Genomic DNA, 27,153 nt, shown 5'->3' on the forward strand with positions numbered 1-27,153 from the left:
CTTATAACTTATATTAATCCATTATTCTTATCTATGTTAGCCACATGGCTCGGTACCTTTTTCAGCAGGGCAATCACATCTTCCTTCTTTGTTTGAGACAGGACTGAGGAGGAATGGACTTCCTCCTTCCCAGAATTCTCCGGTTCTTATTGACCTGCCTTTACTTCCTGTCTGGTTGTCCCACCTATACTCCTTCCTGCCCAGCTATTGGCCAATCCAGCATTTATTTAAAACATAATTGACAGAATAATAGACAATTGTCCTGCACCAGAGAACCTAACTCCCAGCCTCTCCCCTGAGCTGTGGGGGCTTGACTACTGGTCATTCTCTGTATCCAGAACCCCAACTGTGTATTCTTCCAGCTGCTCTGCTTATTGCACAGCCGGGTCCCCAGGAAAGAACTCCATGTGTGGGTCATTGCTGCACTCCCATTACCGTGGGGCCTTTAGCATAGTTCTGTGGGCTTGGTGGCTCTCCAGTATCTTCAGGTGGCCAGTCTGGATTGGTTTTCATTATAGTTTATTTGGTGATTCTCAGAAAAAGAGCATGAAGAAAGTTCACATGTGGGTTTGCATGTAGGCTGAGGATGTGGCTCAGCAGTAGAGTAAGGACCTTAAGTTCAGGCTCCGGGACAAAACAGAAACAAAATCCCCAAAGCACAAACTCAGATTCCATCTACTAGAAGTCTGGATTCTCTTCATTTATTTTATAAAATCGTGTGTAGAAGCGATCTGTGTCACCTTGTAGTAAATAGTCTTGAGGGTGCCTGTCAGTCAGTTTGTCTGTATTTCTCAAGACTGCTGTGCAGTGGGCTCATATGCTTTGGGCTGTGTCTCTGCCATGTCCATGTCTGCATGGTACTGTGATTTATTTCTCGTTATTAGATAGTTTATTTTGAGGATGTGGGAATGAAGGTATTTTTGTTAAAGCTCTCTGCCCAAGCTTGCTACTACTTAATTGTGACTTTTCAGAAAGTTACTACTGTCCTTTAAAATATTAACCATTTTCATAATCATCTTTTGTGACAAAGTCACCGCTACAGCAAACCTCTGTAGTCTGTGCATTCAAGGGAGAAAATACTGAACTTTGGAAGGGAGTTAAAAACAAAAACATTTTAAGGTCCCTCATACAAATAACCATTAAGAGGGTCCTGTCAATCAGGGATGTCAGGACACCCCATGTGGTCACATCCCCAGACCTGTTTCCTAGTGAGTCTTTGACACAGCTTATGTTGTGCCGGGATGTCTGGTCTTAATTAAGGGCATCATATGTTATACCTGTTCTATTACCTGTGCCACAAGGTAAGCCAGAGAGAGCTGGCCTACCTTGGGAGGTGTATCTGTGGAAGAAGAAGGATGTGAGACATTCTTCCTTCTTGCCCTTATCTCTGTCATTAGATAGATTGGACAGTTGAAAAGCTTTTTAGAAGCAGTCAGGCCCCTGACTCTGCTGCTGTTGTAATTTTGGAGCCTGCTTTGAGCACTTGTGGCTGGTGTGGCTGGCTTCGCTAGCTCTTCGAATACTGGCCAGTTAGCACTTGGGGTAAGGGATGGTTATATTATAGAGTCTCTGGGGTCACGTAGTCTCCTTCATAGGTGTGTCTGAAGGTGGTAGTTGATGAAGAAACTAACTGCAACCACTCTGTCAGCTACCTGCATTTTAAATCATGCTGACGTTTTTAGGTATAAACAAACATTATTTATATTTCACTGCTTTGATGGAGCAATATTACCAAGTTACTGTTTGACTTTCCTGGGAAGACCTACAGGTGCGATTCACCCGAAAGAACATCAGTAAGTCACAGAAACTACCCTTATGGAGAGGGGGAGAGGGGAAGAAGGGAGGGGAACGGAGGAAAATATATAGCTGTTCAATGGAAGCAATTTAAAAGAGAAAAACCAAAAAAACAGAAGGAAAGAGAGACTACCCTTACTTGGTCCATCTGGGTGATCTAGGAGGGCTAGTGGGGTCACACAGTAGGAACATGGGTGAGGGTAGCTTAGATAGATGTATCACCAAAAGCCCCACCCAGCATGACTGAGGACTCATGACAGCTGTATCTCTGGGGTCTCCTATTGAGATAATTAACAAAAAATATCGTGCTTTAAGCAGTGTTCCAAATAATGTAATAGAAGTTCTATCAATGTGCTTGAAATAAAATATACCATATAACATGAATTGCTACAAATGATTGACTTTTCACTACACATGAAAGATCTTTGTATTTGTATTTGTATGAATTCTAGCCAGCCTGCTTGGGCTCCGCTGCCAGCCTGGGAAATCCTATTAGATCATCGTGTAAACACACACACACACACACACCCTTTGTCTTCTGAGTTTCAGATGTTGCTGACCTTACTTCTGAGATGTAGTGACCAGTGCTAATTTGTAACCTCAGCATTTACATTAGATGTTTTATTCTTAGAATGTTTAGACCAATTTATTTATTAATAGATGATATTTGGCTAAAGAATACCAGTACAACTTTCCTAGTGGTTTGAAGGAAACTGAGAATTATATAGCTTAGAAAAAGAGGAACCCCGAAAGAGAAGATGAGAGAAGGACTGTCCAGTACAAGAGTTATCCTCATGCCCTGCTAGGAACTTGAGGGTAATTCATAGCACATTTGTGCCCATTCTTTTCCTCTCAAAAAATCAGTATCAGGCCTTGAAAAGAAATAACAATCATTTCATGGATTTAATGATATTTTATTTCTGTTTTTCTCTAATATTTTGACCTCTTGCCTAATATTAAGGGCTCTGTACCGCAGGCTAAGTAATATATGCAAATGGAATTCCTTCCTTGACATTGTGTGTTGAGCGATTTGGAGATTCTTCTTACTCATGTAAGTCACTAGCCTCTCCACTCTGACTCTCAAACACCTCATTCTACTGTGCTTGGAGCCTTTTACAAAATTAAGTGCAGTTCACTTCTCTAGGAAAGGATATAGTGTCTTTCTGTATTAGACTATCTATCTATCTATCTATCTATCTATCTATCTATCTATCTATCTATCTATCTACATACACACACACACACACACACACACACACACACACACATATCAGACAGTATTGGCCGGGGGACAAATACATTTGCAAATGATCGGTTTCAGATGGTTTTTATGAAGCCTGAATAACCAGTCAGAACAGGAAAAGAAAATTTAAAGCACACTAAAGGGAATTATCTTAGATTAAAAAGTTTATTGGTATTAGAGAGGGAATATGCTGGAAATACTTTGTATGTTTATTTAAATTCTCAGATAATAAATAAAAGCACACTAAAAGCTTTCTTTTTCCTTATTTTCTTTCTTTCTTTTTTTTTTTTTGAAACAGAGTCTTACTCTGTAGCACTGGCTGACCTGGACCTCCATTGTGTAGACCAGGCTTGGCCTTGAGTTACTAGAGATCAACCTGCTTCTGCTCCTATCCTAGGACTAAAGGTGTGTTGCACCACACCGAAATTAAAGTACTTTGTATATGAAAGATTAGGCTCCTTTTTTGGATAAGGGAGAGCAGTCTCATTATCTTTATATATTTCTGTCATGTTCATAACATCTTAATTTCTTTTTTATTTTTAAGTTAAATATTATTTTCAATTAGCAAAGCATTGGGTTTTGTTATGGCACTTTGAAACATAGTTTGTTTCTGTTGCCCGTCCCTCCCTCCCTTCCTCCCTCCCTCCCCTCTCTCCTTATTTTCTTCTCCCTTCCCCGAACCATTTGATCCATCTATTGTTTTTATATCATATATATTTGATTACCTTTTCCTCTCATGTTTCCCTTTCTAGTTTCATGACAGATAGCCCCCCACCTGTGTACACATTCAAGCTAGGTTCTTTATAGGAGAGAGAACATGCAGTGTGTGTCTTTGTGAACCCCAGGAAAAGAAGCCTGACCCATTAAAAGTGACTCATTCCACACACTTCCCTTCTCCGGGCACCCGAGTCCACAGACTCTAGCCACTTGTTTACTCAGCCTCCCCAGAGATGTGTGTTGTGACCGTTTTCACACAGATGTCACTGCAGTGGCTTAAGAATGGACCCGATAGCTCATATTTGAATGTTTAGTTATCAGGAGTGGCATTGTTTGAGAAGGATAGGAGGTGTGGCATTTGTTGAGGGAAGTGTGTCATGGGGGTGCATTTGAGGTTTCAAAAGCCCATGCCAAGCTCCCCCCACATGTGTGTATGTGGTCTGCTGCCTATGGATCAAAATGTAGAACTTTCAGCAAGATCCAGCACCTCGCCTTCCTTCTGCCACTGTGTCCCCCCCATCATGATGATATGGACTGGGCCTCTGAGACTGTTAGCAACCCCCAGTCTGAATGTCTTCCTCTGTAAGCGTTGCTGCGGTAGTAGTAGAACACTGACTGAGACTGTCATCTCTAACCTTTTTGTCCGCTTTAGTCAGGTCTTTGTTTCCGTAATGTCTCAAAGGTAGTGGAGCACCATCTAGATAGCAACCCTTTTGTAGTGTTGGGGGGATACGGTATATACCCCTCCCTCAGCCAGTGACTATACATGCATGTGTGTTGTGCAGATACATTTTCATTTCTCTGGATATTTGCTTGGAGTGGAATTGTTGGGTTATCTGATAACTTGCTAGTTAATTTACGTGTTTGTAGAGAAATTTTACATTATTCTCTATTATTTTTATTTTCAGACAGTATATTTCATAGATGTTAATATATTTTTCTCAATAAAACTTTTATTGGAGCTTAAAAATGCATTTCATTCATTCATCCCATTTCTTATGGCAAAACACCATAATTAGCCCTCACGAATGACCCAGACAGTATCTGGGGCCCCGTTTGTCCTTGTTTTTAAGTTGAGAAGTGATGACTTTGGTCCTCTGACCATCTGGAGTTGATGAGCGGGGGTAGTGCAGTCTTGGCGCAGGCTAGGAGCAGTAGTCAGAGATTTCCAGAGGGGCAGGTTGACAGTTGCCCTTTCCTGTCTTATAGAGGAGCTCCTCACAAGACAATGGAGAGACCGCGGAAGGGGAAGGTACTCATTAGTAAAATACCATTTTGCTCATTATAGCTTTAATGCTGCCGGGTTTCACCTCGGGGGCAGCCTGGGAAACCTGCCTGTCTCCTGATCTTTCAGAGGCTTGCAGGTTTCGGTGTGACCTTCTTCCGTCACCCTCTTCCGTCACCTGCTCCTGAAAGAAGGCGGTGCACTAGCACTGCACAGGCAGGAAGGAACGTTGTGCTTGACCACAGCGTTCCCAGTTTCAGAAATAACTTTGAAGTCAATTTAAAAATGTCAGTGGCTTTAGTTTAGCAGTAGACAACGCAGGGAACGTGCCAAAGGCCTGGGCCTCCTCTTGCGTCTCACTGCAGACTCCGGGTTGACTCCCAGGAAACTGGTGCATAAGATTAGGTGATTGTCCAGGCTTAAGAGGAAGCCCCGACTCTCGGTGTGTGGGCTGTCCACGCCTTCCGTTCTGGGCCAGGGAAGATGGATGACTCTCAGGTGGGAGAAAGGGTTCACAGGTTGCCATTCAGGCCACTTACCACCTAGCTGTTAATTCTAACGGGAACTGTCAGACTTCCCTGGCTCAACCCTGGGCTCTGCTGGACTGCCCACCATTTTCTCTGCAGGCCCATACTCCTCACCTCTGTGGTAAGAGCTGGAACTCTGTCGCTATCACACGTATTGTGAGGACTTTGAAAGCCAGGTGTGATTAGCATCATTGCCTGGCATTAATAGAATGCCCGTAGTCACCTCTGTGGTGACTGGAGCGGGCTAGGTGTGCAGATCCTTGCTGGCACTAGCCCTCCAGCGGGGACTCAAGCTCGTGTTTTTACATTTGGGACCCTGCATATGAGGGGTGGTTTGAAGTGGAGCAAGCCAAGAAAGCAAACGTGACCTTCCTATAGCTAGTGAAGACACGTGGGTTGACAGTTCTTATGAAATTCTATACTCACAAACCAAAGAACAATTAGAAAGAATGGCTGGCTGGCTGGAAAATCAGATCTCTTCTCGTTGGTCAATACAATGGGAGTGGATGTTTTCATATTTAAGAACTAAAATCCATTATATTTTCAAGTTGATATTTGGGAAATAAGAATCATCCAGGTAATGTATCCAGATGCCATAAAACAGAAAGGCTGTGTCGCTTACAGCTAATGTTTAGCTCCAACTAGATAATGTGAGTGTAGACAGACTCAGGGCTAGCATCGTGTGTCATCGCCATCCAGTACACGATAAAATCCACGAGGCGGAGATTACTTCTAGAGTTTTGAAGTCTCAGTTTTTTATTACATGTGGTATGAATATTTGACCAAGAGCTCCAGCCAGCGTTGAGGTGTGCAGCAGAGTTGTTGGTGTAGGTGCCCTGTTGCACAGTGTAAGTGACAAATTATCACCCTACTGCAGCAGCTCTAGCCCTTTCTCTCCCCTCCGCTGTCCCCTCTAGCCCCTGGAAGCCATTCTCCTCCCGTGAGTCTGACTAATTTGAGTACTTCATGTAAGAGAATTGTGTGCTATTTTATTGTGGGTCTCTTTTATTTAACCTATAAGTCCTCAAGGCCCATCCGTTTGTTACACACATTATTGCCAGAATCTTTGACTTTTTGTGAGCCTGAGTATTATTTCACTGTGAGTATTTAGTGTATTTCCTCTATTATTCGTTGATGGACACTTATTATTTTCACCTCTGTGGTGAATGTGCGGAAGTGCTAATACCCCCGAGAAGAACGGGAAGAGTCTGATGAACAATTTAAATTGATTCTTGCACTCTCTCACCAATGACTCTAAGTACAATACTCCGTTTTCAGTGCGCCTCAATACTGATTGGTTTAATTCCGCAGTTCTACGTGGGTCTCAATACAGTGCCTTACCAACTCTCTTTTCAAAGGTAAGAGCTTTCTGTCCATCTCTCTGAGTGCTATGACTGTTTGTGAAAATACTTTTTTTGTTGTTTTTAAGTAGAAGAGTGTTGTCTTTTTAACAAAAGCATGAAAAATGCTGTCCGATACACAGCACACAGGGAATGAGTTACTGATTACTCGTGGCTCGTCTGACCTGCTAATAGTGAATGCCTTTCCATTGCGCTGGGAATGTGCCATCACTCTTCCTTGCCTCTTCCATCTCCCTCAGGCAGCCCCGCCCCTCCTCCATCTCCACCAGGCAGCCCCGCCCCTCCTCCATCTCCCTCAGGCAGCCCCGCCCCTCCTCCATCTCCACCAGGCAGCCCCGCCTCTCCTCCATCTCCCTCAGGCAGCCCCGCCCCAAGTCATTTCTTTCTTCTGGATCCTAATAGCAATGCTCTTACTTCTCTTTGTAGTTACAAATTGGGTCTTTTTTTTTCAAGAGAGGGTTTCTCAGTAGCTTTTGGAGCCTGCCCTGGAACTAGCTCTTGTAGACCCAGGTCTGGCCTCAAACTACACGAGATCCGCTGGCCTCTGCCTCCCGAGTGCTGGGATTAAAAGCATGTGCCACCACCGCCCGGCACAAATTGAGTCTTGAAATATAATTGCTTGTATTATTTCCCCTGATAAAATATGAGTGGGCACAAAGTGAAACGTCAGCTTGAGCTCTCACAAAATACTGGGTATCTTCTTTAACCCGGGTACTGTGTGTTTACACCCATGCGCAACTTACACAACTGCCTTTTCCTCTGACCTCTCTCACATCCACTGTGTGTGCCCCCCTCCTACTTTGCCCCAACTCTTTCAGCATATTTTGTCTTTTCCCTGGGATTTCTGAATACACTATGAACTGAATACAAGTTCAGAAACACACTAAAATATGGTATAGCAGAGGCTTAATACTTAAAGCTGTAGCCTAATATGTGAGAATAGTTTCCCCTGCTCTTATGAAGACTGACAGTAGATTGTCACTAGACACCAGGCACGTGCTTCCTTTCTGAGCTGTCATATTGTCCTGTCACTGTTACCAAGGAATATCATAGGAAAAGTATTTTTGTCAGTGTGATAACAAGTATTTATTAATCACGTGTTTTCTTAGCCTCATGTGGACTTTGGGGATACCTGTGGTTTTCTGCAGCTTGCTGTCCCCAGGGACAGTGCCCTCATGCAGCTAGTTCTTGAAGAATTCTCTGAGATAAATAACGCTGAGCAGCGACATAGGGAGGATGGCCTGAGAAGTCAGGTGACAGTGGACTAACTCCAAGAGATGCGTGGGAGGAGTCAGCTTTGAGAGGCTTGGGCAGAGCATAGGGCAAAGGGATAGCTAGCGTGCATGCGTGCGTGCGCGGTCCCTGAGGCATGTGTCAGTGGGCATATGTGAGAAACCAGGGCATGGCTGGCCATCCAGAACCCAGTAAAGGAAGGGAAGAAGTCCGGGGTACAGAGTTAGTTGTATGTGGTTACAAGCTCTAATGTGACCCTGACTGGCTGTACCACACAAAGTCAAGGCCAGGACGATGTCCAGCTCGTCACAATGTTGAGTAAGTGAGGGTCAGTGGTGGTGCTTGTGTACATCACTGATAATTTATATATAACTCCTAAACCTCCCATAGAATTTATGTGATGGAGAAGTATTAAGATCTTTCTTAGCTTACTCACGTATGATCTTTTGAAATAATGTGCTATTACTAATTATTTATAAACACTAATGGCCACTGATTTCTCACGAAGGTTAAAAAGCTGAAGAGAGAACTCTCCCAGATGAAGCAAGAACTTCTCTACAAAGAGCAAGGCTTCGAAACACTGCAGCAGTGAGTATTAAAATGCTAAAATCGACGTTATAGCAATTCAAAGCTCCCTAATAAAAAACAGATAGAGCAATTCCATGGGAGATTTCTCAGAGACACAGAGAAAGTAAAAGGCTTAAAGCTTTGTGCCAAAAGCAATCAACTTAAAAAAAAAAAAACAACTTGAAAAAAAATCCATACACTTTGAAAGGGGCTGAACTTAGTCATTGAAGATGAGCCAAACAAACCAAAGTGAAAATGTTAACTTTGTGCCCTGCAGTCCTGGCCCACTGCGGCCTTCCCTCAGATTGTGGTGTAGGTCAGCCTTGATGGCTAGACTGGAGGACTGGGCTTAAGAGTCTGCGCTCTGCCTGGGATTCTGTCCACCTTTCTCTCAGTCCCAGTGACCGTATGGATTCTAGCCTGACACCTGTAAGGGAGTCGGGGCAAGTCAGGCTCCACAAAGGAACTCACTCTTCGCCATTTGCCGCATCCATTCCCTCTGGTTTTTTCATTCCAGTTCTAAATGAAGGTGGGCCGCTGGGGTAGCGCTAAGATGGGCCGGGTTAAATGGAAATGCAGATACAAAGAGGTGGCCAGTTCAAGAACCCATGCCGTTCCCAGCCTAAAGAAGCCCCTGCTCTCTACTGACTGGGCTCATGCTAACCCAACCATGCCGGGCTCACCCGAGACACTGTCTCCCGCAGTCCCTGGTCCGCAGAAGAAGCCTGTGGTTTCCATCACTGTGTGACCACAGACAGCACCAAAGCTGTCCTTTAACAGCCTTCAGCTGCTTTGTGTGCCCTGCTCGGCGGGGCCAGGTGCCGTCAGCGCAGGGCGGTGTTCTAGGGATCCTCCTGGCTGGTGTCACACTCGGATAGGCTTCACAGCTTCCTTAGCAGTGCGCTAGCAATGCCAGGCCAACACGGGAGCCACCTCTCTGGGAAGTACCCAGCTCTGCTCCTTTTGCCTAGTAGTCTGCCTTCTGTTCTTGGAAAATCTGGTGCCATTCAAGGCATTATTCCATTAAGTAAGGCTCGTGACTGTCACTGGCCTGACATGAGCTGATTGTTCTTCCTGCTGAATGGTGACTTGTGCTTGTGACGCCCACCCACCCACTACTCTTGACCAAGTCAGGCACATGACTGTAATCTCAGGCCTTTGTTGCTATGATTCGGCCTTCTTGCCTCACAGAATCGGGGCACTGACACCCTTGTAGGTCCACTCACCCTAGTGCTCCCCAAACCTGCCAGCTAGAATAACCGAGGAAGTTTGGAGACATCTGCTGCAGGTCTCCAATGCCAGGTGTAGTTGGTGGTCGTGCGGTAAGTCTCCAGTTTAGACTTGCAGCAGCCTCAGCTGGCTGCAGACTAGAATGACCTAGATGCATTATTTAGTAATCAGTCGTGTGTCAACATAGAGCAGGGCTTTGAGGCAAGAGGAGATCAAACAAAGAGTGCCACAAAATAGTTAGCCATATGGTAGACATTTTAAGATACATTAAATTGTAACTCAGGGTTAAAGGTTAGCCAAACTTGCTGGGTTGTGTTGTGTTGGTGTGACAATACTCTATTGTTTCAAAGCAGTTTTCCTACAAACCCTTTCTGTAGGTATCTGAGGCATCTGTAAGACTGTTGGTAGCATTCCATGAGAAAACAATAGACATCTGTGTGGAAAGCTGGGCTTTCTCTCAGAATGTGCTGAGAACAGAAAGATACAGTATCTAAGGACAGAGACCTCTCCTGCTGCTCTCAGGTATAGACAAAGCAAAGCCTTATCCTCCAGCTGCTGCCCCACTAAAACACTGACCAGTACCTTGGTAGACCAGAGACCAGACTTCAAAACAAACCTCCGTGCTAACGCCACGGAAGAATTTGTTTGTTTATTTGTTGTGTCTGCGACAGTTTTCTGTAGCATTTTACTTCTTCACCACAGACAGGGATCCTGTCAATGAACCTTGAATTATAATGTGATTTATCCTTGATTTCATTTTGCTTGGCACAACAGTTTTATGCTGGGCTAATAAATATCTTTCTATGTTTCTCGGTTTATGCCCACAAGCCTAACAGTGTGGCTTGTGTCTAGGAGGACCCCGGGAACACCCTGTGCTGCCTCCCCAGATGGGAAATGATAGCAGCACTTAGCAAATCAAAAGTAAGTGAAGTCCCCATGAAAATCCGGCTCCGAAGCAAGTCTTCCAGAGGAGGAACGCCATTGAAAATCTCTTTCCAATACAGAGTAAACATTTTAAGGTTTAAAAAAAATAGGGAAAAATTAAGATTCTTTTCATTCAAACACAGAGAAATAAAAGCTTGAAACTTCATTTTAAAGGCAAAAGGTGGCTAAGCCTATGGCTCTGTATAGCAAGAGCTACCAAGATGCTTAATAAGCCATTAAACTACATTCATATTTTTCTAGTCAGGTCAAAAGCGGGAGGAAAGGGCGAAGGGGAAAATGGAGAAGGAGTGAGAGACAGCGGGGAACTCGAAGTGGAAACAACATTAAAGTAGGGAGGTTTGAGGGGGGCTCTAAATACAGTAAGGTAGCCGAGAAATTGCCGTCAAAACGAAAAACTCTCGGAAAATTAAACCAGTAGTTTGGCTGGACTCTGGGTTTTTGTTTTTAAATGGCAAAGCATGTTTCTGGACTAAGGGCGTGTTTTACCATTACACACGAGGGTCCACATGTGGGAAGAAATCAGTCTTGCTCTGGAAAATCACTATGACACAGTTTCTGTGTCATGTAAGCTTTTTATGAAATCCCAGTTTGTTTCCGGTTTTTGTTTGTTTGTTTTTAATGTATTAAGTGCCTTGCTTGAAAATGCCAAAACAACATTTGGAAACAGCTTTGCTTTTAGTTAGTGAGCCTTTACCTGTATTAAATTGACAGACATAATTCTTTGAGGAGCCAAAGATTGCATTGATAAATCTCTTCCCAAATAAGTGAAATTAAGCAATATTCACAATTTGACGGCAATTTCTCGGCTACCTTACTGTATTTAGAGCCTCCCTCAAACCTCCCTACTTTAATGTTGTTTCCACCTCGAGTTCCCCGCTGTCTCTCACTCCTTCACTCACTGTTTTCATGAAATAGTTTAGCTTCGTGGTCATAAGAGCCTTCAGCCAGGGTCTGAACTTTATTTAGAATAGTCGCCCTGCTAGCTGCTCTGTGTGATTTAAGAGTTAAATTTGCATAAGCTTTCCAGCCCCCCCCCCCTTCATTTGGAAAAAATGACAATGGGATCACCAAAGCCCACTTCCTACCCTAGACTGTGTGTGTGTGTGTGTGTGTGTGTGTGTGTGTGTGTGTGTGTGTTCTGTGACTCTGTTGCCTGTACTTCATTATCAAATGACCTTATAATCAAGCATATTTTGCTTAGGCTTTTAAAAGCTTAATTGCTTGTTCAGTAGCATAAAATATTCACTAAAATGGTACTTGGGGAGATGCATTATCTACAGACTGCACTTGTTTGAGTTACCTATGTTTGGCAGCATGATTGAGACTGTGTCATGTGTTATTCAGAGGCACCTCTCACATTGGAGGTGCATATTAATTATTAAATGGCTTACACCAGATGAGCTCCGGGTCCGTTTCTTCTGATTCAGTGTCTGCCATTTCTCTGGAGGGCCCATGATAAGTCCCAAAGCAGGTCTGAGAAACTTTGTAGAGCTGCAGGCTGGTGGGGCAGAGGCATTATCTGTAAGTAAAACCCAAGGTGTATTCAGAAGGAACCCTGGAGGGACCTTAACTGACGAGAACAGGATGCTGATCATGACCGGAAGACCCAACAACTTCTTAAACAGAAGTAGGAGATTTGGTTGAGCCCTTCCCACACAGTGAGTCTCCAGGTCCTCCAGCCTGCAGTAATAATGATGTACATCCGTGGGGACCCGGGACAGATTGGCTCACTGAAGACTCAATACACACTGGCGGAGGGCACAGCTGCCATCTGTCTTGTTCCTAAATTCAAACTCATTCAGCAAGGCAAGAAGTTTCATCTCAATCCATAGCTTTAGTAGATACATTTTAGGTGTTTGACAGAAACAAGAAGCCACACAATCCAAATATCGCCAGAGACTCACTAGTACAAATAAGACCTGTCAGGCACTTACTAAAGACTCACCATGCCGCCGCTGCTCTGCCAGGTGTTGCTCGGGCCTCGTGCCTGCGAACTTCAGTGGCCGCTGCTGTGTCTGCTGCTGCTGTGTTGCTGGTCCCTGCCAGTTTTCTTTCTTGGCTGACAGATAAGGCTGAGTGTGGTAAAGACCGGCTCAGCCAGCATCAGGAGCAGCCAAGAATATGTGTGGGCCTGAAAGTGGGTAGGAGGGGGTCAGATGCAACGCAGTGGGTGGAGAAGTCGACTGTGAGGGGAAGGAAGCGACACTCGGTCCGTGCGGTGTCCTGTGAGAGCAATGGTGCTAGGTTGTCTGCGAGGAAGGGACCGAAGCCAGCGGTTCCTCTGCACTTACCTTTTTATATAAAACTTCTTTTCCTTCACCTCCTCCTCGCTTAACAGAATTGATGAAAAGATGTCAGGAGGCCAGAGCGGGTATGAACTTGGTGAAGCCAAAGCCATCCTGATGGAACTGAAGTCTATCAGAAAAGCCATCAGCTCAGGAGAGAAAGAAAAGCAAGATCTGATGCAGGTATGTCGTGGGGCATATGTGTCTGTCCACTCGGGCCCAGGGTGCTCTTCCTACTCCTACTGATTGTGCCCACCCTGGATTGTTTTTTTTTTTTTAACTTTTTTTTTTTTGACAGAGTTTCTCTTTTTAAAAAATATTTATTTATTTATTATGTATACAATATTCTGTCTGTGTATATGCCTGCAGGCGAGAAGAGGGCACCAGACCCCATTACAGATGGTTGTGAGCCACCATGTGGTTGCTGGGAATTGAACTCAGGACCTTTGGTAGAGCAAGCAGTGCTCTTAACCTCTGAGTCATCTCTCCAATCCCCACCCTGGATTGTTACAGGCTCTGAGGAACACATGGAGAATGAGTTGGTTTCCAACTTGTGTCTCAGGGCTCAGATGTCCTTCTAGATTGAGTAGAGTCGGAGGAGATGGAGCCTGGAATCCATAGGGAGAGCTTGTATCTTGGCACACCCCTAAACCATGGAAGCTTCATGTGGGATCTAGATTATCAGGGTTATACCTACGAGTGACCCTCACCTAGGGCACACGGGAATGTGTCACCATCATCAGTAGGTAATGGATGTGTCTCTTGGGCTGGGGGACATTGGCCCAGCCAGGAGCAGCCACCATTACCTCCAGGAAAGCTGCTAGTTGATCCCTTTGTTTCTCACTGTACAGTTTCCAGCCTACAGATCTTAACTCCTCAGATCCATCCTCATACAGGGAAACACAGAACGGCAGCTGGTAATGAGCAGTCTGAATATCTGTGCCTGTCAGAGCCCTGTCCTTGTCTTGAGGGCATCTCCCTTCTGTCCCTTTCCCTCTACCTCATAATTTAAAAAAAGAAGAAGAAATTAGGGGTTCATCACCATCTAGCCAGGCTTTAGTCTGTATCTCTGTCGAGTGTTAGAGCCAGCAATGATACTTGTGTCCTTAACCAAACCTCTCTATTTAAATGTGACATTCACATGTTGGTTTCCAGATGTTAGTTGAATATGATAAATTTTCTTATATCCATGTGGTTTTTCATTTTTGGAATTTCAAAATAACTTGCAAGAAGTGATCTGATGGGAAAGACACCAGTGACAAAGCAAATCCTTGGAAGTGTGGCTCGGGGCCTCCCCTCGTGCAGCTCCTTCCCTTACTCCTTCCTGATGCTGAGGTCACACGCTCTCTTCTCAGATGAGTTATTGCCTAGGCAACCCAATACGTTTCTCTAGATCACAGAGCCAGGCAGTAGTAAGGCAGAGGTTTGAGCCCAGCCAGCCTTAAACACACATGTAACAATGCAAAACTTTACTCACACATGTAACACATGCAGAACTTACTCATACACATGTAACATATGCAGAACTTACACACATATAACACATGCAGAACCTTACATGCATGTTACATATGCAGAACATTACACACATCCAATAACACATGCAGAACTTACACACATTTCACCGTTGTCCCACAAATGTCCTGCTGATTAAATTGGTGGCTTCTGAAGGCACATAGTGGTTCTTTCACTGGACCTTGGAGCACATCTGCCCTGACGCCTGCAGTTGATCAGGTTAGGATCCCTTCTGCTCTTCCACAGGTCAGAGTGAATTCTTTCAGCGACTGAAGTCCATGGACTAGTAGTTGCTGAGATTAACAACAGAACTAGAAGGGAAATCAGACATTGGCTATAACTTTCAAACAGTAACAAATATTTTACATAAAAATTCAATAACATAGTTATGTTCACCCAAAGATAAGCACACAGCCACCCGAACCAATTCCACAGCAATATTCTTTCCCTCATGCTGGTCTCATGCTCTGAGTTTATTTTCCAGTATCTTCTATTTCATTGAAAAATATTAGTCATAGGCTACCAAACTGATCAACTGTGATGTCATCATCACAGCTAAGAAAAAAGATTACTAATCTTCTCCATTTACAGAGAGAAATAGAAAAGACACCCACGTTCACTGAAATGTTCTTTGTTCCTTTCTATAATACACAACTTGATGTGTCTATGTAAGTTTTATTACATGCACATGTGTGCGTATAGTGATTGTTCCTGGGAAAGGTGAAAATTAAATATTGGATATCTGCTATTTTCCTCTGTCTCTCCCTCCCCTTCCTTGCCTTCCTCCCTCCAACATGATGTCCTCCTGTAGCCCAAGTTGAGCTAGACCCTCCCGTCCTTCTTGCCATGGCTAAGACTGCAGATGTGCACATCAGATTTACAGGCCTCTTAGAGCTGTTCTCTCATATGGAAATTCTAACCATTGGGTTAAATATGGCCCTTAAGTTAATAATAATAGGGTTTTGTGGTTTGTTCTTTACTTAGTGTTACTACAGGGTTTTTATTTTTTAAAAAGGAAAGCAAACTGAATTAGATTTTTCTTTCTAACCAACTGACTTGCACCTTCCTTCCCTCTAAAATTAACCCCGTGTGTTAGATCAGGGCAGTCGCGAAAGGCACATTCCCTTCTGGTTACTCACCTGAACTACCGGGCTGTGCCGTGCGTTCCACACATAGATGAACTCAAATGAGCTCAGCCGGCTCTCACTGCCCCAGGCAGTGCCACGCAATCGACACATGGATGAACTCAAATGAGGCCAGGTCTGTCCCCTACCAACTCTGAATCTCTGTTTTTCGAATCTATAGTATTGTCTACTTAGGGTTTCAATTGCTGTGAAGAGACACCATGACCACAGCAACTCTTATAAAGGAGAAATATTTAATTGGGACTGTCTTACATTTTCAGAGGTTCAGTCCGTTATCATCATGGTTCAACATGGTGGCCTGCAGGCAGACATGGTGCTGGAGCTGAGAGTTATACATCTTGATAAGCAGGCAACAAGAAGTGGTCTGAGGCACTGGGTAGTACCTTGCGCATATGACACCTCTAGGCCCACCTTCCCAGTAACACTCCAACAAGGCCACACCTACTCCAACAGGACCACACCTACTCAAACAGGACCACACCTACTCCAACAAGACCACACCTACTCCAACAGGGCCACACCTACTCCAACAGGACCACACCTACTCCAACAAGACCTCATCTCCTAACAGTGATGCTCCTTTTGGGGGCTATTTTCTTTCAAACCACCACAAGTATCAATGTAAACTGAATATTAGGTCTTGCCTAGGTATAAAGTTGTAAATTGTAGCCTTTTCCAAATAGGAAGATTTCTTGCTATACATCTAAAGTGAGCGAATACATTATAAGGAGTCCATGATTCCATCATTTGTCATGTTAAATGAGCAGTTCTGTAGAAGTCTGTTCTCTGTTGCTATGGCAGAAGACCTAAAGCCAGCAGCTTTATAAGGACGAGAGGCTTGTTCAGCCTAGTGTCAGAGGCTGAAAGCCCAAGATGGTGTGGCCCCATTTCTCAGCCTGTAGGAAAGTCCTCATGTGGCTGGTGTCACAATGATGGGGTCGCACCTTAAAGAGACAGATGGCAAGACAAGAAACCAGAGCAACTTGAAGGGACCAAACCTGCACTTTTTATAACAGTGTGTTCTCTTGGGAATGACCTAGGCTCTCTTCAGAACTCAATTACTGTTGTATCGACCCCTCCTCTTACAGGCTCCCCCACTTCTGAGCATCATTACACTGAAGTCTTCTACACGGACTTTTAGGGACATACAAACCATATTCACTCTATAGCAGCTCCCGACTGAAATAGAGTTGGCTTGGTAACTTGTTTAAAAATAAGAATTGCACACTGTATTCAAGGGTAAAGACTGGAGAGATGGCTGAGTGTTTGAATTCTTGCTGCTCTTGAGAGGACCTGAGTCCCATTCCCAGCACCATATCAAGTAGTTCCCAGCCGCCTGTAGCTCCAGCTCCAAATTAGACACCCTCTTCTGGCCTCTATGGGCACCTGCACACATGTGGCTCTCACACGCAGAGACATACACAAAATACATGTATAACAAATCAATACACAGCTAGATTCTAGTACCCACAGGAGAAGGGAGGCCACCTGCTGAATATTGTCTCACACACTTCCAGAATCACACACCTGTGCAAAATACACAGCGGATTCACGACTTTCATCAGCAGAGCCCCTCCCTTCAGTGGTACTATGGAAGGGGACTGCCCTCCTCCGTGGTAGTCTTAAGAGGTGCTGTGTGCTTCTTGACAGAGTCTTGCTAAGCTGCAGGAGCGCTTTCATGTGGACCAGAACATGGGCAGTTCGGAGCCAGACCTGAGATCTATCCTGTGAACTCCATCTCTCCTCTGTCCAGACAGACCCTTGATGCTGGGTCACAGACAACATTTCTGGAGATGTAAGTAGCCAGAGGGGCATCAGCTGCCCCAATGCTGTCCTCCCCCCGGGGAGGAGGGGTTTGAAGGGGACAGGGGGAGGGGCTGGGGGAGGGGACTCAACCGGAGCTGGAGAGTGGACACTAAGTGGTCTCGCCCTCCAGATTCACCCCCGTCTTTTGCATCAAAGTGCCAAGTGCACACAGCTGAACATTCCCTCCCCGGCTGCATTCTTTACAGATGCTACTAAAAAGGTAGACATTCCAACCACTTTACCGCCCCCCCCCAACTCAGTTTACAGTCGTGTGAACCGAAGTCACTTCTTATGAACATTAAGATGAAATGGAAACCAAAGAGGTGCTTTCAAAGATGACACGAAGGGGCTGGAGAATGGCTCTGTCCTTTGGAGTGTCCCTTGCTCTGCCAGAGCCTCCCTGTACCCACATCAGGCAGCTCACAGCCTATGACTCCAGCCGTCCAGGGGATCTGACAGCCAGATGTGCCCCCGACACCCACTCACAACATAGACTCTCTCTCTCACAGCAACACACATCCATGTGCATAGTTTCTTGTTTTTGAAAAGAAATTATTTTTATAAATTTGAAGTTGAGTATTTGTGAATTATAGCTTATGTTGAGACTATTTCCTATGATCTGTATGTCATTATGTCCCGTTTTTCCCCGAGAAAAGCCACCCACAAACTGTTTAGTTTTGTTTAGGTCCCTGCTTATATCGATGCCTCTTGCATGCCTGTGCTCTGAAAATGAAGCAGATCGTGCTGACAGTAGGCCCTCACCTGTTTGGAAATTAATTCCTAAGGTTATTTAATTTACATTGCATGTAGTTATGAGTTAAATAATGGAAATTTTGGCAAAGAAATCAGTTCCATTTCGTAAATTTCATTGACCTACACACCCTTCATAAACTCGCAGACACCAGGCACAATTACCTGGTGTCTTTGTCTTGGATTTAATCTGAGCAGAAAGCAGTGCGGGAACTCTTTGCCAAACAGATGAGCCCGGGTGAGGACCTTCCCTGCTGAGGAAGTGCGGTTTAACTGGAGCTTCCCCATTTCACAGCCGTTTTCTTCCAGCTTCTCAATTACTCGGGCTTCCTAGAAACAAAAGCAGTTTACTTCGTTCATTAGCAGAGTTAATTGACTTTTTTCCTTCTGTTTTTACTAGATTGGGGTGCGGAGCCGATCAAATTTAGCTGAGAAGGTCAGGCTGAGTCTCCAGTATGAAGAAGCCAAAAGAAGGTGAGGGCCAGGTGCTGGCTGTCTGGTTCCAAGGATGGTCTCTTTTTCAGAATTAATCTTTGCTGCTGTGGTGACCGGTGTGGCCCGCTCCCCTGGTATTGTCACCAAGCCTGCCCTTGGTGCTTTAACCTGTGAAGACCGCTTCCCGTCTTCCAGCTCTCTCTCCACCCCCTGCAAAGTTCAGAACTAAAGAGAATTTCAATTTCTTTTCATTTATTGGTTTTTTTGAGGCAGCGTTTCTCTATGTAACTCTAGCTGTCCTGGAACTCACTCTGTAGACCGGGCTGGCTTCAAACTCAGACATCCGCCTTGCCTCTGCTCCCAAGTGCTGATTAAAGGCGTGCGCCACTACAACCCAGCTTGAGTAAGGGGAAGTTAGTGAGAAGTGTGGGGATGAAGGTTCCCCTTCCCTTTGGGGAACAAAGTCTGAAGCTCGTATAACGCATCCACTTGAAAGTGAGATGGTGGTTCCTAGGCCAAAGCCCTGTGCACCGGCCCAGCCCTGCCCTTTGCTGGGACTTACCTTGCGTAACCCTTTATCCAGAAGGCTACTACCTACAAGGTGCTGCGTGTCTGCTCCAGCTGACAGGTCAGGGAAGGAGGCGGGAATCTCTCCATTACTTCATAAGCTCTTGGGTTCTCACCTTTTTAATTCCTTGACTCTGCTGAGGTTCAGCACAAGAAACTACAAGGTCCTAAAGGAGCAAGGCAGATGCTCTTATTCTATTCTTACCTTATCACACCCCATTCAGGAATTAATTTCCAAAAGGTGAGGCCTACTGTCAGCACGATCTGCTTCATTTTCAAGCACAGGCATGCAAGAGGCATCAATATAGCGGGACCTAACAAAACTAAAGACTTGTGGGCGACTTTTCTCAGGGAAGAAGGGGACATAATGATATACAGATCATAGGAAATATTTTCAAACATAAGCTATAATTCACAAATACTCAACTTCAAATTTATAAAAACAGAATGACGGTGAAGGTCATTCTGCTACCGATGATTTCATTATTTGTCTTTTAAGATACTTTAGGAGAAACTGCGTCGTCACCTCACAAGAATCTAAGGGATGTATTTTGTTCCTCCTCAGACCAGGAGGCCCTCCCAGAGTGTTGAGGCTCCTACCATAAAGAGGACCCTGGTGACCTCAGACATTTGCATGTGTCCATTATTACTAGAGACGATAAAATTTTAAAAGCAATTGACCATAGGTCTTAGAGGTTATCTGGCTTTAACAAAGTGAAATGAATATTACTGTATTACAATATTTGCCTCTGTGTTAGCCAGTCTTCAAATAAATACTTGGGTCTTCAGTTTACTGAACAGAAATCCAAGTTTCATTCCATAAATGATTAACCACATGACCTTGAACAAGTTCCTTGGTCATTCTGAGTGACATTTAAGTCAGCTAATTTTAATGTCTCTAACTTCCCCCGGTAGATTTTAAATGTCTTGAGGCTAGGAAAGCCTTTTTAATTATTATATTATCTCCTTTCCAGGAACAGAACTGAGCTTGCCTTCAGTAGCTGTGGAGGGTTGGTCTTTGGTGTGGAGGCCCAGCGCTGGGACAGCTCTTCCAGGGTGGCCTGGTCAAGGGTCCTCTTGCTGTGAGCAAGCCAACCCTGTAACAGCCGGAACTCCTTGGTTCTGCCATGGACAAAGCCCAAGATCTTTGTCCTGTTTTCTGGAGGCTCATGGCCATAACTCAGAATTAAAGAGCCCTGGGGCTTGCAGCAAGTCTTCTTAAGAACTGCACCTTGCTGCCTTTGGATCACTGTGAGCTTTCCCTCCATGGTGATCAACTGTAACACTTACTTACCTCTAGAGCTTGTGTGACACTTTCCTTCCTAGTTCCCAGAAGTCCACTCCACATTCTCCCCGCCACATCACTAAAATAAAATCCAATGTCGCCTAATCGTGTGCCTTGCTGTTACTTCCCAGATCAATTGGCTGCTGTGGGCACATCAAACTTAGGCCATTGTTTTCTCTTCGCCCATTTGGCTGTTCCTGGTGTGTTATTTGAAGCTGGTTTTAGGGTTTCTGGTGATGCTGTACTCTTCAAGGGAATTTGCATGTGTTGAAAATGCGTTTTCCTCCTCAGTTCTTAACAAGGGAAGACGCGAGTTATTCTTCCCTGAACCTGTTTTCTCCTCCAGCTTTTGTTTTATGTGCTCAACGAAGCTAATAATATCATGCTTATTTAGCGATTTGATGATTAATTTTTCCAGTACGCGGAGATAGTTGTTCTGGCTTTGTGCTTAAAGCTGAAGAATAGCTGATGTTACACCTGTCGTGAGTGCAGGCAGAGGTGGAAAGAGAAGCACAGCCAACCGCATGTTACCAATCTAGGAGAACTTTTGCCTTTTAAAAAATCACAGTAGGAAACTTAAGGCACAGGGGTCCAGACCTGTTTCATTCATATCTTTGTTTTGAGCTTTTTCTCATAATAGTTTCTTCCTTTCCTTTATAGTTTCTTCCTTCAAAACAGGGGAAGTCATCCCTTTTCTGTCTGTTTCTCTTATGTGGTGTGTGCTGCCACAGTAGCCAACGCTGTCGTCCACTGGTTTGTGTAGGGATTATGGGTTTCAGTTGTCGTGATTGGCTTCGCGGTGCTGCAGGGCAGGTCATTTCTTTCCGGAGACTCGGTGCTGTGTGTTGAATTGGGAGTTATGCGAATCTGACCATCTCTGACTGGACTCTAGGCATAGAGAGGCCCTGGCTCAGCCAAGACTCTGATGCCAGAGGCTTTGCAGCGGTGCTTTTCCCCTTCACTCTGTGGTTGCCACGCTAGCCGCCTTTGCCTTGCTGGTTAAGGTCCACCATACCTGCCCCTGTGCAGCCCAATAACCAGATAGGAACATAGGTCAGAAGCAGTAACGCCTGAGATGGTCCAATAATTAATGCTTACCATGCAAAGGTCCCATTGAGGGGAGATTTCCCAGGGTGAGGTTTGAGAAAAGTGGGGTGGGAGGAAGTGAGGCCCTGCCCATCATCCTTGTTGATACGAAACCTTAATGAGTTGATTTTTGCCTTAATATGGGTTGACCGAGGCTCCTCTCCTTTCTCATTTCTTCCTTCTGTGATCTGCTACTACCAGTCAGTTTCTACCCAGCTTGTGGAAGTACATTTGACTGGGGACTCTAACCTACAACCTGGCATTTTGGGGCACCCTGACATGTTTGTTTCTTAATGGAAGCTTCTAGCTAGCCCTCCCATTTCCCCACACACATCAGGAATGCCTGCCTGTGGTACTCTACTTTAGATGCTCTGTTCACGTGACCTGGAGTGTGTGGCTGCTGCTTGCTCTCTGGGAAGATGTAGATTGCAGTTGCACCAGGACGTAACCTGGGCTGGTTTCCCTTCTCCCGGGAGTCCTAAACACTTGCGTCTTCTATGTCTTTTAGCATGGCTAACTTGAAAATTGAACTGTCAAAGTTGGAGAGCGAGGCCTGGCCCGGGGCCCTGGACGTCGAGAAGGAGAAGCTGATGCTGATTAAGGAAAAAGAAGAGCTTTTGAAGGAGCTACAGTTCATCACCCCGCAGAAACGCACGCAGGACGAGCTCGACCGCCTGGAAGCAGAGCGCCAGCGCCTGGAGGAGGAGCTGATGTCCGCACAGGGCTTGCCGAGCAGGGCTCTGGCCGAGAGGTGTGTGTGTGTGTGTGTTTGGAGGGAAAGGGTGACTTGAACCTGTGGTTGTGTCTTAAGGTGACGTTTCCCCAGGTTTGGAAATCTTAAATATAACTTCTTGCTGTTCGTGGACTCAGAAAAGCACAAAACAATTTCATTTTGGCAGAGCAGTAAAGCTCACCCTCCTGTGCCCTGGAGTATCAGTTCCTCTGTGTCTATTAGGAATGGGAAAGTGCTCATGACAGATGTCGAATAACTAAGGAATGCTGACGTGAAATCGGGACTGCAGTCCATCACTGAGTGAGCCTGATAACAAGAGCTGTAAACTGTTGCTCTCTGAGGAAGACGCTCTAGACTTCATGAAGCAGGGCAGCCCTCCTAGGCTTCTTTTCAGTACTGACAAGAAGCCCTATGTTTATTGCTTTTAATTTCAAAAGGAAAGGAAGCGACAGCTTGCTCTCTTTGATACCCTAATCAGCCACAGGATGTTCCTTGCATGTGGCTTGTCATCTGAAAACTGCTTCTGAAGCAGAGGCAATCATTCTGAGCAATTTTCTGATTTGTCTGTGGGAAGGCGGGCGCGAGTTATCTATTCAAAAATACTCAGTGCCACAAGCAGAGCGGCAGGACTGTTGATCGGAGTACACGTGTGTCCCTAGGATGTGAGCACACCGGTGCCTGGACAGATCTGTGTTGCTGGCTGCTGTGGCAGCATACCTGTTTGGCAGCAATCTGTGGCCCTTCAGAACCAGTGCACATCATAGACCAGCACAGGAGAAGTGTCTGCCCCGAGCAACTTGGAAATGAGTGCACGCATCCATCTGGAGCCCAGTTCCTTCTCCTTTCTCATCCTTTGCCTCTTGCCTTCTAATCCCTATTTCTCAATGAGTGTCCAGAGTTTTAAACATTAAAATATCTTAAACTATGGAATGGTGGGGCAGGGAGGGAAACATTTGCCGTTCCTGATTAGGGCTTAGCATGTGCATGTTTTGAGTTTAGCCATTTGGGAAGTCCTGTTGATGCTCCACGTGGCTGCAGAGCCCTCGTTTTAGGGAACATGAGCAGTATCCCGAGTCAGATCTCTACAGATTGCAGGCATTCGACCGAGTTCCCGCTGTTGCCATCTTTTCCCTTCTCATCCACCTTCCTCTGCTTTCTCTGCCTTGTGCTGAAAGACGCGTTTAGCTCTGGTGTGAGAAGGACCCAGGCACCCCACAGGCACAAAGAGTAAGGAGACGGGAAGGGTGAGTTACTCTGGTCTGCTGCATTTGTATATTTTAAATTCCCAGCGAAGAGTCACTAGTGAATATAAGGAGCGGGTAGCCTTTGTGGCTCCTGTGTACACCACCAGTGCCTTTTACATTGTACAGCACTTTGTAAATCCCGTGGATCGTTCCCTTCATGTCCCGGGGGTTGGTTCCAGAGCCTCTCCCTGATACCCAAGCCATAATTCCCCTTTTCAAACCGTGTAGTGATAACAGAAAGCATACACATGTCCTCTCAGAAGCTTTGAACACTTTCTAGATTACGTAGCATTCCTAACACACAATCAATGTTACGGAAATAGTTGTAGTGCTGTATAGCTTAGGGAACAATGACAAGGAAGAGGCCCATATGCGGTCAGTACAAACTCAGGGTTTTCCCTGGTTGGTTGAATCCTTGATTATATGACGGGTTGTGGAGACTCCCAGTCTCCATGCTCCTCTAATGTGCTCAGTGGAAGTCTCTCTTCGCCTTTGCAGCAGGTGAGTGGGTCTGGAAAGGCCCTGGTCCTCCTTTAGCTTGGTTCCGGGGAGACAGGGACATTTGCACGCATGCCATGGCCTCCTGCTCGTCTTTTTTCATCACGGATGGTCTGTTGAGGAGTGACCGTTATACTTTGTTTGCACACACATAAAGACTGTCAAACTTCTAGTGGCAGGTTGGGACGCAGCAGAAGCAGGAGCTACGTAGTATGTGCATACAATAATGATAATATTTAGTGAGAAGCAGCCACGGGGTTGGGGCCATGTGGGGAATAGACAGTGTGCTTAGCTGACTTCACCTGCACAGCCTGTCTGCCCCTGACCTGATAGAAGCGAGGAGGGATGCCTGTCTTTTGTTCGTGTATTACTGGTTTTCTGAGCCCTCTGGAAGTCCAGCCACTTGGCATAACAAGTGCATGCAAGTTTCCTTTTAGTGCCTGTGGTCAAGGGCAGATCCCATCACTTTGCTGCAGTGCAAGGGAGGGGGCACTCAGATGTCCCGGGGATCAGCTGATCTCCCCCACCATTGCTCACGGTTCCTTCCACATGTCCTAAGAGCAGAGCCTTCCGCTGCAGTACGCACCAGATCCTCTGCTCCCCAAGCAAACACAGCACAGCAGGGCCTGGCTGTTCTTACTCACGCTTTTGTTTTCTGGACCTTCACGCTTATCACCTATTTTTTACCTTGCTTCCTACTATATAGTCTTATTTTCACTAGTTGCTTTGATCCTGCTGTCCTTGAACCTTGGTAAGTAAGAGCCTACCCCTGTAAACCATGCCGCCACCTCCTCTGTGGTAGAGCAGGTGGTGGCCAGCAACACCCTAGGAAGGAGAATTCACCGGTGACATCATCGAGCACATTGTCAACATCAGACCCTCAGTTTCTTGGTGCTGACATGCCAAAGCAAGCTTCCTGCTGTCTTGCTTTAAGCTCTCCTGTTTCCCATCCTGTTGCGGGTTCCTCATTCTTTCATGGGTGAACTCAAACTGTGGTCTCCAAAGACACTAAACTCACATGATCTCACAGGTATCCTTTGTATCCTACTGACCCCCCATTTCTGCTGCCGCTGTATAGCACAGCAATGAGCCCCACAGCAGTGGCAGACAGCTCCCTCTAGTGGCAATAAAGTCTATCTGCACAAGCCAGAGCTGGACCAAAGAGAAATTGCTCTCCAGCCCTGTACCCTTTTATACTTTGGCCTACAACCCTGGCACTCTGTAAACTGTGGTTTCCTGTAGCTGACAGATCTTTGCTGCTTCACACAAATTCCAAGGGCTCACCCCGAAATCATCAATGCACCTGGATTACTTATTTTTTTATTTTTTTTTTTTTTTTTTTTTTTTTTTTTTGCTAAAGCATCTGAAGATTATTTGAAACAAATGGGCCGGGCACGTGAGTGCCATCTACTTTTATTTTTTAATGGAAAGGAGACTGCTTTACTGTATCAATGACATGAACGCTTGCCAGGTGGAGGGTTGTGAGTTCTAGAGAGGCAGCGCCTCTCTCCCTTCCCTTTGAGTGCTGAGGTAGGCACAGAAGAGGTGATGGCCTGATACATTGCCAAGGGCAACCTGAAGGGCACTGAAGAGAAAACAGGATGGATACGGGCTGGAGGGTACCCTTTACGAGCCCCTTTCTCTCCGGGAAACTAGACGGCCAGGATTGGGAAGGAGCGTAGAGAGCCAAGCTCAGGAAGACGACCATATTTATAATTCCCTGGGTGTGCAAGACCTAGAGACTGAGGAAGACTTCCAGCTGCCCTCAACTGACAGCTTGATGAGTACATTACGGGCAGTAGCTGCCGCCCCGCTCCAAGATCTCCGTGGCTTTTCACAGCTCCCTTACCGCTCTTCTAGTGGCACCAGCAAGAAGTTTGTGTAGAGGAGAGAGGAAGAGCCAGTGCCTGCCTTCTGGGACCTTAGCGTCATCTGGGGGAGGGAACATATGAGCAAGAACACTAAGTGGAGGATTTGGGGACAGCTCAGGCAGTAAAGTGTCTGCTTTGCATGCACAAGGGCCTGACTTTGCATCCATAGACCTGCATTTAAAACCTAAAAAAGCTAAACATGGTTACCGTGTGTATTTCTAGTGCAAGGGTAGATCCCGGGGACAAGCTGAACAGGCAGTCTAGCCAATCCATAAGGGCCAGGTAGAGTGAATCCAACAGCTCAAAAGATAAGATGGGGCTTAAGAGATCGCTCAGCGGTTAAGACCATTTGCTGTTCTTGTAGGACATAGTTTCAGTTCCTAACACCCACATGGTGGCTCACAACTGGCTGTAACTCCAGTCCCGAGGGATCTGACACCCTCTTCTGACCTCACGGGCAATGCATGCATGTGGTGCATGGACAGACACACAGGCAAAACAGCAACACACATAAAATAAAAGGAAAAATAAAAATCAACCTCTGGTGTACATACACACACACACACACACACACACACACACACACACACACACACACGAGAATACACATGAGCACAAAAGCTAAGCACCAATAGTTGAGATCAGCCTGCAGGAGCTGGCCCACCAGCCCCTGAGTGTCATTATGACCTTGAGAACAAAGGACACTATCCTTCGTGATGTGTCCTTTAGGACATGAGGAAATGCCTTTGTATTAAAAGTGATATTTGATTTTAAAATGTTACTTATTTCTGAAGTATTTTTCCTGTTGCCAGAGACCCATGTTTTGGCTGTCTCCAGACCTTTGTGCCTTCCGATTCAGTCCATCTTTGCGTTAATATTTCTTCCTGATTGAGTTGATTTGTTTGGGAGATTTTAAAAAATAAGCTGCGCTTCTTAAAAAGGAAGTTAGAAAAGTTATGAAAGAATTAACCATGCCGGTATTCCAGAAATTGGCAAGAATTACTTTTTAATTGTAACATATAATGGAAATTGTGTTGTTGACACATCAAAGGGATAGGTGCCTTTACATAAAATGTGCCCATCTCCTCAGT

General features: G+C 45.4%; 1 protein-coding gene across 1 annotated transcript in view; it reads left to right on the plus strand.

Annotated features, from left to right (window-relative positions):
* The window catches only part of Wwc2 (WW and C2 domain containing 2), a 165,521-nt gene that overhangs the window by 89,330 nt on the left and 49,038 nt on the right, over positions 1–27,153 (plus strand). Inside the window, 7 exon segments of the mRNA XM_038327607.1 lie at positions 8,609–8,688; positions 13,181–13,310; positions 17,438–17,507; positions 17,510–17,566; positions 17,569–17,582; positions 18,744–18,817; positions 22,225–22,467. Coding sequence (XP_038183535.1) covers positions 8,609–8,688; positions 13,181–13,310; positions 17,438–17,507; positions 17,510–17,566; positions 17,569–17,582; positions 18,744–18,817; positions 22,225–22,467 — 668 coding nt within the window.

Source organism: Arvicola amphibius, chromosome 4, assembly GCF_903992535.2.
Source record: "Arvicola amphibius chromosome 4, mArvAmp1.2, whole genome shotgun sequence".
NCBI classification, from domain to species: Eukaryota; Metazoa; Chordata; class Mammalia; order Rodentia; family Cricetidae; genus Arvicola; species Arvicola amphibius.